General features: G+C 31.0%; 1 protein-coding gene across 1 annotated transcript; it reads left to right on the forward strand.

Moving 5' to 3' along the window:
- Positions 1–11362: 11362 nt before the first annotated feature.
- On the forward strand, positions 11363–12504 carry LOC111379485 (probable leucine-rich repeat receptor-like protein kinase At1g35710). The gene is made up of 2 exons (XM_023002860.1): positions 11363–11950; positions 12178–12504. Exons 1-2 carry the CDS (start codon positions 11518–11520, stop codon positions 12462–12464), a joined length of 720 nt encoding a protein of 239 aa, XP_022858628.1. The 5' UTR covers positions 11363–11517; the 3' UTR covers positions 12465–12504.
- Positions 12505–12551: the final 47 nt, after the last annotated feature.

Raw genomic sequence — 12551 nt, forward strand, 5'->3', positions numbered from 1 at the left:
TTTGTTTCTTATTTTTATAAGAATTAGAATGAAAAATATAATCGTTATGGACTTCGCACAAGAGATAGAAATTCAAATTTGATGATTTGATGTGATGAATAATGGTTATATTTTTCATTTTAATTGGGAAATAATTGAAACCAAACAGGGGCTGAATAATTTTTGTCGCGCAACTTTGTCCTTTACTATCTAGAAAGGAAAGACTTGTTCAAAATTCAACGACTACTTTATTGTCTTTTCTGGAAACCAAGAAACCGGGTTAAGGAAGCCTCAAGCCGGTCGTTCATGTCAAATTCCACGCACACCCTTCTATAACTCAGGTGCACTAACTCTAATTTCAGGGTAAACAAGTCATTTGAGTCCATGCCATTGTCAACATAAAAAACTTTTGAAAAAGTACGTGAGCACGCCTCAATTTGTTGATTCCAATTATTGTCTTAACTTTCATCGACGAATCTTCAACTTGAAGAATTCATACACAGACTTTTCATTAAAAATAAAAATAAAAAAAATAGTTAAACGAAACCAGATATTTCTTCTGAGGCATGCAAGATCAACGAGGGAACGAATTTTCAGCCATCAGAGCCGTCTCTCTACGCCAATAGCTGCGACTTCATCAGCTCGGCTATGACGATGGATCTCTGCTCAAAGGCCAATGTGTTGCTCTTAGAGCAATTCCAAGAAACTCTTTATTTATACGTTACATCTTATGTATTATGAAGAGAATCTTTAAATTTAAAGTGTGAATTTTTTTATACTCCGACAATGCTTTTATTTTGCTTTCCTCAAAAAATATTTACTGATTTTTCTTTATATTTTAATTTTAACATAATTTTTTAGAGTAATTTAAGATCAGTCTAGTTGGTAGCATTAAATTACATGTTCAATTAAATAAATCACATAATTTTACCTTTAATTGAACCAATCACATAATGTTATATAAATTGATGCTTTAGCACCACTGATACTAAATAATATTATTTATTATTTTTTATGTGAAAAGCCAATCAATTTAAATGTGATTTGAATAATTTAAAAAGTGGGGATTTGAAATCTATAATTTATTAAATACAATCATTTTAATTAAGAATAGAGAGTGAGTTTGATTATGTAGAGTCAAACCCGCTACCTATTTTTAAAAGTTAAAATAAAGAATCTCTTGAAACTTATTTTTAAGCATTAAATCTTTAAAATAAAGGATATTTTGTATTTAGAAATTCTTTTAAAAATCTTCTTATGTAAGGATCGAGAAGGAACAAGCTGCTTCCACCACGACTATACCATTGCAAAGATTATCAAGCGTGATTGTACCATTGAGCTCAAGGTACAGGAAACCGAGAGAATAGGGAGTTATTCATATTCCATTATAGATTATTGGGATAGGTAAATCCATTTTAACTATACAAATAAAAATCGAAATTTTTTCATCAAAATAAAGAAAGGTATTTCCTTCAAGACTCTACTAAATTCATCGAGTTGTTCCAAAGAATCAAAACGGCCAATTATTAACGGATGGAAGGGGAAAAAAAAAGAAAGGCTACAAAGGTAAGTGAGGAAGCAAATCACATAAGAAAAGAGTAAACATCGAATGCTACTATTGAATACGCTTTAAGAATATTAATTTAAAAAAGCAAGACCATAAAGACAAGCGAGGAAGCAAATCACATAAGAAAGAGTACGCATTTGAATACACTTTAAGAACATTAATTTATTGTGTTGTGGAGGGAGTGGAGGGTAGTTTTACTTTTGAAGGTGGTGAAAGGATTTAGAAACGTATTCATTTCATTTGCTAAAGTACATATTGTTTATGCTCTGATGCAAGTTATAATTCGTCTCAATTGTAAGACCTAAAGATAGAAAATGTACAAATATAAACAAGTTAAAATTAGGTCTTCGTTTAGTATAGATTAAAATTTCAAGTTAAAGTCAACAATTAATTGATTATTTTTAATTAAGTCCCTGTTTGAGCTGCATTTTTCCAAAACTTAGGCAGTAGCTGGTTTGCCGTTTTCGGCCCATTTTCCGTTTTCCGTTTTCGAAAATACAGAAAATGCGCTTAGTCCATCGTTTTCGAAAATGCATTTTCGAAAACGATTTAAAATTTATAACTGAAAACGCAAAACGACTTTTTATCGTTTTCAGTTATAAATGTCGTAAACGCTCAAAACACTGAAAACGGGCTGTTTTCGGGGAAAACTAAAAATCGTTTTGAAAATGAAAACGCAAACCAACGACTACCTTATTTTTTTAAATTCATTTTCAACCGCACATTCTCCAATAAAATAATTTTACCTGTAAATACAAAAATATCTCTATATTTTAACGCACATTATTAAAAAAAAAAAAAATCACTATTATGAAACTCATCCCCCTCCCCCCCTCGCTCCTCCCTTTAGGGGCTCAAACAATGATTAAATTATACTAAAAATATGATTTTAAACTACATTGGGTTCAGTGATTCTCATGTTTTGTCTTATTAAATTCTCATGCGTTTATTTGTTAATTTCATATAAAATTAATTATTAAATAATTAGTTATTTAAATTTGACATGTAATTGTTGAATATTTATGGAAATAATTTATTTCAATTTTCGATAATCATTAATATTTAAATAAAAAAATAAATGATTAATTAAAATATGATAGTGATATGCTACACCTTGCTGTGACATAATTGAAGACCTGTAAATCATCCAACGTTTGCACTCAAGAATGCACTAGGACTACGTGAAGCATGTCTGAGTGTGTGAGAAATAAATAAGTCAAAATTTGGTTTGAAGAGAATTGTGCAAAATTTTAGAAACATATTGAAATATTCTAGAATTGAGAAGAGAGAGAAAAATGATTTTCTAACTAAATGTTCCATTTCATAAAATATAAGAAACTTGAAGTAGTTGAATAAAAGTTCATACAAAAACTTTTACAAAAAAATAATTCAGAGAAAAAATTTGAACCATAAAATAGAATCAATCTCCATCGTTCCTTTAAGGGAAGCGAAACAATAAAAGATCAAAGATGCATAATTGCTAATCAACCAAATTAGAAGTAGGTATTTGTGGGGATGTGGATGAGAGTTTGTGGAAAAAATGAAAATGATATGAAAGGATTTGGATTGTGAGCGCCACAAGTGAAATGTTTGATTATAATCCGCAACAAAGTGAAAGATTTGAAATACCCACTGCAATTTTCCATATGAGTTTTTTGGACTTTGTATTTGAAGATATATGTTGTGCCCCCCACTAAACCAAAGTTTGGGTTCTGCCTCTAGGTTCAAGTGTAAGTGAGACAGTATCTTCAGTCATAGGTAGGGATTGCAATTTGCCCCGCCACAACGGGTTGGTGGGCAGGGCATGCCCCGTCCCGTGAATAGAAAAAATAAAAAAATAAATTGGGTGGCAAATGAGAAAAGTTGTCGCCCCGCAGGTTCGGAACCCTTCCTGTTGCCATCACTAGTCATAGGTACAACATTAAAAAAGCATGATTGTACCTATGACTTCAGGGTATAGAAGGAGGAAGTGATTGCTAAAGCTAATCCTATGATCAAGGTTAATAAAATTTAGAATTGGGATTCAATCAACTCGGTTTAATGTTGGATCGAAAATTGATTTCATATTTTTATTTTTATAATAATAATACAAGTGTAATTATATTGTGAAGACAGACGGGCTAGCCTTTTCTTTTGGGAGATTTGATTCCATGTTAATAAAGTGAAAAAATTGAAAATGAATTATTTGTGTTCTTTAAGTTTATATTATTCCTAATTGCTGGTTGTGTAATGATTGAATGGATATTGTATTCTTGTTAACTAGTGTTGGACACTTCTCAGGTTAAATACTCGAATGGGTACTAAAATTGAAAATCAAAAAGTTCGGTTTAATTTTTGGTTCTAGACCAAAAATCGGAGAACCAAATCTCCCTATTTTTTTTATATATTTTTTTTATATTAAATAAGTCAATTTAGTTATTTTTAAAATCATTTTGCCAATTAACTAATTAAGTGATTAACTGTAAGTGTCCAAAGCTCCAACTTCCAAGGGCTAAGCACAACTTGAGCTTGAAGTATTTTTTTCCAACAAATTTCAATCCAAATTCGACTTCACTTCACAATTTACCTAACGCTAACTTATTCTATCATTTAGGTTTAGCTGTTGCCCTTGTTTTCAATCGCTTCCCTCTTACAAGTCACGACTTCATCTTCATTCCTCAAGATCTACATGGATCACACCACCAAATCCTATATTCGTAAGCATTTTTTGCATACTTCATTTTTATACCCAGTTCGTGAGCATAAGCTCAATGAGATGGAATGCGATGAACACCTTCTAGAACATATCATTGGTTAGATTTATGTAGTGTTGTAAATGTTAAAAATGTAATTATGTTGAGGAACAAATCGAATGGACCAAACCGAACCAAATCGATTCAATTCCATAGTTCAATTTGGACTCGACATTTTCACTTACTAAATACATAGAAAATTATGGACCAAATTGAATTATGTCTAGCCCTATAGTTAACTTTGTTTAGGGTTTTGGATTTTAAGTTTGGAGTATGAATATAATGTTTAGAGGGTGTTTGTTTAACTCGTGAAGATGTTTAAGAGGGTTTACGAACACTTCTATGTTGTTTGCTTTTATTTGCTAAATCAAAGTACATACTAAGGTTTTGCCTTTAAGTTTAGGAAAATCGCAGTTACGGTCCAAACTGTTGAAGACTATACTGGAACCTCTTATTTTTGCAATTGGGGTCCCAAACCTTTAATCTAAATGGTAGTTGGAGGACAAATAGACGAAATCTATCCATTCCTCCATCAATTGACCAAAAGTCAATGATTTAACCAACATTTGACCAATTTTAAAAGGATAAAGTGGTAAATTTATATTATCCTTTTATTCAATAGTTAAATAAAAAAAAAAAAAACCTATCATTCTTCTTCTCCAAATTCCTATCCCATCCAACCACCCCTATTGACCAAAACCAAATCCAATGAAAACAGCCACCTTCCACCTTCCCCCTCCACCTTTACCTTTAAACTCAAAGCACAAATATAGAGCAAAATTTTTAGGTTTCATCACCACCTTCAAATGCACCATGAAAGTCCATTATTAGTTGATCATCTTTGGTGAAATCTAATACATGAATGAAAGAAGCAATGTTTTACAAAATACCTCTTTTTTTTCCCTGAAGAATTTTTACAGGTTCCTTTTCCAGAATTGCAACTACCAATTGCAAAAATTTCAGTTCTAAGCAGATACTCAATACCCAAGTTGGCTTATAAAGTTGATCATTATATGATCTAGTGCTTTCTGGGTCGTTGCAGATCTTACTATTGGTATTTATCTCCAAATATTTCAGACTAAGTAGTTACCAATTGTCTTTCAACGTGACAATCATTCGAGTTCTTGAAATTTCTTATTGGTCAAAGCACAATGCTCGAAAATTTTGTATCCTCGACAATGTAAGGGTAACCATCGATGGTTTCATGAATCAAAGTAAACTCTTAGTCAAAATTTTCAACCCAAACCTCCCGAGTCTCTAGAATATTTATAAATGTAAATTGGCACCCTATTGATACTCTTATATTAGAAGGTGATAATATGAGTCTTCATATATATCAAAGAATTCCATAAGCACTGAAAGAAATATTCAAAGAATCATATCTATTACTGGTGGGAGTTAGAAAAGTATGCTATAATGTATACTTGCTCTAACATTTGTTATGATATGAATCTAGTCAATAGGTATCAATGTTATCCTTATCGTGTGGTTGTTAATTATTCTATTTGTTGTTGATGAAATAACTTGTGATTTGAATAAATATGCAAATATTGACTAAGAATGAGAGTTGAGCACAAATAGCTATTAGACTTTTGCAATATTGCTATATAGAGTAAGATGAAGTATATCTTGTAGTATATGTCTTTGTAGTTGAAAAATTGTTTGGTATAGATGTATTGGGCATTTAATGATATTGGTTGAGAAAATAAGATCTATAATAGTTATACAACTTATCTCGTGTGTTGAAGGTATCAAGTATCATGATGGAACCAAACATTCAATTGTATTTTTGCAAGAGACATTAGCAAAGGAAGTATCTTTATGATATATCTATGCACATGATGTATGTAACCATCATACTTTGAAAATATTTAGAGACATACTTGTCGATAATGTTGAATCTCTAGAACTGCGTAGAATATTGATATGTAGTATATTAGAAAACTTTTGATTGAGCTTTGCATGTCGTTAAATAAACATTTTTAAATTCACGTGTATTAATTTATTGCCAGGATTACGAAATAATAATTTGAATGCACATATAAAGTATATTGAGCAAGTTGAGATTAGTTCACTCACATGAGCAATCATCTTATATAATTTTGAGATATATTAAGATGAGACAAAGTGATCGTACTGTGTACATGATTCGGTCGCCTTGACGAAATATTAAGATGAGATTATTGTAGGTAATCAAAAATGGATATTTGCTATCCATTGAACATGTTTAGAAGCCATATTAAGTCTTCAGTTTGAGATTACCTCGATGAATGCATATAATGATAACTCAAATTAAGTATCATGGAATACTTGAACTAGGATCTGTACTATATTATTTATTTTTTAAAGAATATGACATACACCCTAAGAGAGGGAAAACATTGTATCAAACGTTTCATACACCCTAAGAGAGAGGTTTATATAACCATATATATACCCTTATGATTTTTGATTTTTTCTCGAGATATTATTTCAGTGTTGATGCTTTAGCATGTTATTAATAATTATGATTGATGCGATTTGATGGGACACATTTAGGAAAGTAGATGATTTAAAGTTGAATAATTCGAGTAGGAAAAGAAAAATATTTTAACCAATATTTATATTTGTATTCATAGATCGGACAATTGTATTTAATTATTTAGGATGTTGAAAACAATTGTAAATACCATATTTTACATGCACAAATTGAGATGAGATTGTAACGTTGGCCCTTTTAGAAAATTCTTGAATTCACAGAATTAAAATGCTTAAGAATTCTCTTTTGTGACTTTTCTGATATGTGTAAGATGTATTTTAAATTATAGTTTCTTTTAGATGGTTAAGAGCATCTGCAAGAGTTGTTTCACTTTGATCACTTAAATTCTTTTTCTTTTCTTGCAAACATGGTTTATATTTTGAGTTTGGCACTCTCTCTATCCTTGTCTACTAAATTATTGGGAATGCTTATGCGGTGCGGTATCAGCAATGACAATTTATATTGGGGTTGCAGGAAAGCCGGAAGAAGATTCAGATTTTTATTTTCTCCTGTTACATTTCTCTATTTTCTTTGTTACTTTGAGAAGGCATATTTCAAAGGCAAAACTAGTTCAACATGACTTGTTTTCGTCTAGGTGGTATTAGCGGCACCATTATTTAAACGGCGATTTTGCTGAATTAAGCTATTTCTAGTCTTGATAATATATGGTTGCAAGTTCGTATCTAATCCAATTCTAAATTTTCGGTCCTCCCGAAAGTTTAGTTTTAGTTGTGCCTGGACTTCGCTCGTCAAAATATGTTTCACTTCAAAATTTTGTACCTAGCCATGTTGGAAAGTGAAACTTACCTTCAGAATAGTGAGGACATTATCTGGTCAGTGAGGATTGATTATGCAGTTATAATCAAAATTAATGAATAGTTTGCTCATTTTGAAGTTTAAAACTAACTTGCTGCCCTAGCAACATGCTTGTATGATTAATGCTATTTTCCTAATAAATGTGTTCGGCAGGTAAATGTACTTTGTAAAAAAGTAAATCCAAAGAAAATGTTTTTCTTTCACTTTTGGTATAATAACAATGTCAAAAGTATTTGCAGGTAGCAAAGAAAAGGGTGAATTGAGTGAAACCTTTAAGCATGATGATGGCAAAAGGTTCATGTCAACTAATGGTTAAGTAGGGCATAATGTTGCATGCATAAAATTCTTTTTAAATTTAAACTTTAACAAAAGTTAGATTTTAGAAAGAAGATTTGCAGCTACTTTTGACATTATTGCTTAGACGAAAATTTGCTATCGAGGATGAACACGGTTTATATATATATATATATATATATATATATATTAGAACAAAAAAGGATAGTAACTTGATTATATATTTATCGATTATTTCCTATTGGGACTACCCTCCTCTCAAGCTCAATCAAGTCGTAAATTGTACAATGAATTAAATGGTATATTTAATAATTTAAAGTCGATCCGAGCTCTTGAAATTATAATAAATTCGACCATTCGATCTGAATACTACATGAAGAACATAAGCCACGTAATGGATCTTCCTAAAAGCTAGTGATCCACATTTTAAATCGATTCGAAATAATTAATAAAATGATATACAAAGAAACTCGTCACTGTCTGTTGAATCTACTAGTTGAACCAATGAATCATTTACTTGGTGCTTTTGTAGGGACAATAATAGAGCAAGTTTATTACTGTTTCAATTTATCACTATTTTTTATTTAAATACATACGTATATACATATATATAAAGACAACAATCATTGAAGTTAATGGATTTGTCCTTTTTTTTTTTTTAGGGTTTGTAATTTTTAGTCATTATCAAGAAAATAAATGAAGTTAAGAGTCAATTATTTTTTCAATAAAGTTGGTAAGCTAATTTCTTCAAGTTCATCATAGTTTTTATATTGCTCCATCCATTTATAGGCAGACCATTTACAGCTCATTTTTTCACTTAAATTTAGCTTAATTTCACTATTACCAGCACTCGAATGATTAAGATTTGAAATCAACAATTTGTTCAGTCCATTTAAATTAAAGGACTCGAATATAATTAATTTTTAAGTACATTTCAATTATTTAACTGATGCCACGAACGATTAGCATCTTGTTATTTGTTAACAGTAGTGAAGTGTCAAATTTTAGTGAAAAATGATCAAATGGAGACAATAGATCCTAACTCGAATCAGAGGTTGGATGAGTTTTTATTTTCTTTATACTGTCTTTCTATTTCCTCTATTATTGGTTTCGTTAGGAAAAATGCAAAAAGAAATTAGTTAAAATTACAAAATAAACGAAATAAACGTCACTACAAATAGAGTAACAATAAAAGAGAGAATCTAGTTATCAATGTAGTAGCGTTATTAAAAGAAATCAAGGCTTGTGTTGCATGGACATAACTTTCTCAAAAAATATTCGCCCCCACTGTGGCGCAAGAGGAGTGGAGAACTGATATCATCAATCTTCCAAGATAAAGCGGTTGAATTTAAATTATTTTTTTCTAACTTGTTTTTCTTAAATTATTTTACTTTCAAAATAGTGCTCAACGTATCTCGCCCCTGTAATTTAAATGGGAAATTGGATCGCATGTTCACTGAGACTATCGGTATTATAAAATTGAAATATCGAGAATTTATTGATTCACAATTGAAGGTTGAAGACTTACTTGGCAAAAATATGATTGTCTGAGAATTTACATTTTAATTTTTCGTTTGATTTTTATTTAATTTGCCCATTATTACGGGGTCTTTTGAGCACCATTATTTGTAGATTATAATGAGATAAATAATGTTTTTTTGAAAAATGAGTGGTTAAAAAGTTTTTGATTTACGTATAATATTATTTTATTAAAAATTGTGTGATTAAAAATAAGAAAGATAAAAATTTAATTTAACGTAATGAGAAATAATGCGGCTCATGTGAATTGATCCATGTGAAAATACATACACGAAAAAGGAGACAAAAAGAATTTCAGAAAGCACGATATCCGGGAAAGTATAAAAGCGTCTTTTCTGGATTTGAACTGTATAAAGCTGTACCAATTTTGTTCTGTACAGACAGATTTTGTTATGCAAGTCTGCGGTATTGAAGTCAGCACTATGTCATCATTACCACTAATGCTTGAAGAAAATAACAAATAAAAATTATAAATTTTAAACCCTGTTTGATAATATGATCAAACCTTAATTAAATCCTTAAATAAGCTTAGCCTTGTTTGGTGTCCATTATTTAAAAATTCTTTTTCATTACATGATCATTTTCAACTAAACGTTCACACAATAATATATTTTGAATTTAAATTCAAAATTTTTTTATACTTTTTAACTATACATTCTACTAAAATGCTATTAAAAACTCTTTCTTTTTATGAAATAATAGACACCAAAATTTAATTCAACGTCAAAAGGAACTTAACTGCAGTCAACCCCCCCTTGATTTCGATCGAACGGTGTTACACTTACAGGGAAAAATCCAACAAACATTTCAGAGAATATACACAGTAGTGGATCCCACCTCAATAAAATATTCCAATGGATCCCACCCCATGTGACTTCCTGTAGAAACTTTGTTACACAGGGCATTTTCCATTTTGACCCTTTTTTCCCCTGGAGTTTTGACATTTAGACTTTCCAGTATGATAAGAAACAATTATATATTCCCTTGTTTGCCTCCATTTTTTTATAAACAACCATTCTACACGTACATCAATTTTCACATCTTTTTTCATAGGACACACACATGCAAGTGGGTGGAGCCCACGATTAAAATAATTGTGGACGCCACCTTTGTGAGTGGGTGTGAAAAATGCTGTCATAAAACATGCTGTACAAACAACAATTTTCTTTTATAAAATACATTTTTCTCTTCTCAATATCAATACCATATTTTCTAATAAAATAACAGTACACGTAAATTCAAAATATTTTCTTATCTTTTACACATTTTTCAATAAATCACTATCTCAAAATGTATTTTTTTCCCAAAATCTATACACCTGTTTTTAAAGATTTGATAGTAATAAGTTTTAGAAAGATAAAATAATATATCAAACGAAATTAGAAAAAAATGGTTGGTCTTAAGTGTTGGTAGAGCATGGGAATGATTTGGTGTTTATATGTGAATTCATGTTTGCATATTAGCACTGAGATATTCTTGTATGTTCGGTATGTTACATTATACTGGACACATTTGAAATAATCAGCTTACAAACTTGGATCATCCTAATTTTTTAGCAGCTTAGACGAAATGGTAGTTTTGGTCCGACCCATCTATGCTTTTCGGCCTATATATTCAATCAATGCCATCTTTTTTGAGCTGGATATTTATTCTAAATCGTATAATAAATAAAATTTTGTTATATGCAAAGCAAATAAATTCTAAATAACACTTTTGAATCTTACACTAAGTTCGTCCAAATAAAAATTAATCTTTTCATAGATTTTGATAAAACTTGATGAAATGCGTGAAGTTGATAAAAAAATCATAAAATGTGTGATAGAAATTGAATTTTAGTAAAGACGAATTTTGAAAAATAAAGACTAAACAGAGATATATTTTGAAAATGGAAGTGTGGAATGTGGGTGCATGTTACAACTTGCAATAAGCTCAAAAGTCGTACAATCTAACATCTTTTTTCAACTCTTTCCCACTATCGTACCAAGAATACAAACAAGAACTAAACACTCTGACATAAGATCAATAACAAAGCTTTTGTATTTGATTTCATCGTTCTGAAACAAACCAAGCTAATGGGTTTTTCAAATTTCTTCATTTTTCTTCTTTTGATTGCATTTTCATCTTATTTGATGAAGCCAAGTTGTGGAAATGCAGAGATAAGAGCATTAATGGATATAAGAGCATCTTTGGACCCAGAAAATAAGTACTTATCTTCCTGGGTCAGTGATGGGGATCCGTGCAGTGGGAAATTTGATGGCGTGGCATGTAATGAGCACCGAAAAGTGGTTAATATTTCACTGCAAAGTAAAGGGCTCACCGGAAAAGTGTCGCCGGCGGTGGCGGAGCTCAAGTGTTTGTCGGGTCTGTACTTGCATTACAATTCTTTGACTGGAGAAATACCCAAGGAGATTGCTAATCTCACTGAATTGACAGATCTTTATCTCAATGTGAATAATCTATCAGGGATTATACCGCCGGAGATCGGAAGCATGGCTAGACTTCAAGGTCTGTACTGTGTGATTTTATAGTTAATTTATGTATCTGGGATGTCTTTGATTTGGACAAATTAACTGTTAATTCTCCAATATTTTAAAATTATTTTCTAATTCTTGAAGTTGATAAAGTTCAGATTTGAACTGGAAATCTGCATCCAGGAAAGGGCTATTACAATTTCAAGATTGGTAATTTTCCAACTCTATATTATTTATTATTGAAATATGTTGTTTTTTCAGTGCTGCAGCTATGTTGTAACCAGTTCACAGGGAGCATACCTAAAGAGATGGGGTTCTTAAAAAAGTTGAGTGTTCTTACACTGCAATACAATAGACTAACTGGGCAGATTCCTGAAAGCCTAGGAAATTTGGGAGGGCTTAGAAGGCTATATTTGAGCTTCAATCGACTATCCGGTCCGATACCAGTTAGATTGGCGAATGTTCCCCAACTGGAGGTTCTAGATGTGCAAAACAATACCCTTTCTGGGGTTGTGCCTTCTGGTGAGTTGATTTCATTATATTCATGAGTTCAGCTGTTTTAGAAGAATGTTTCATAAAAGGATTAAAAGATCACAATGCTTGAGGAACTATTTGCATGTTCGGTTTTGATTTTT

This window comes from Olea europaea, unplaced genomic scaffold (assembly GCF_002742605.1).
Source record: "Olea europaea var. sylvestris unplaced genomic scaffold, O_europaea_v1 scaffold1995, whole genome shotgun sequence".
Taxonomy (NCBI): Eukaryota; Viridiplantae; Streptophyta; class Magnoliopsida; order Lamiales; family Oleaceae; genus Olea; species Olea europaea.

Bases quoted from the DNA above. Each gene is read 5' to 3' on its own strand.
- LOC111379485 (XM_023002860.1), top strand. From the start codon at position 11,518: ATGGGTTTTTCAAATTTCTTCATTTTTCTTCTTTTGATTGCATTTTCA. The intron at 11,951-12,177 runs GTCTGTACTGTG...TTGTTTTTTCAG, and splicing joins AAGCATGGCTAGACTTCAAG to TGCTGCAGCTATGTTGTAAC.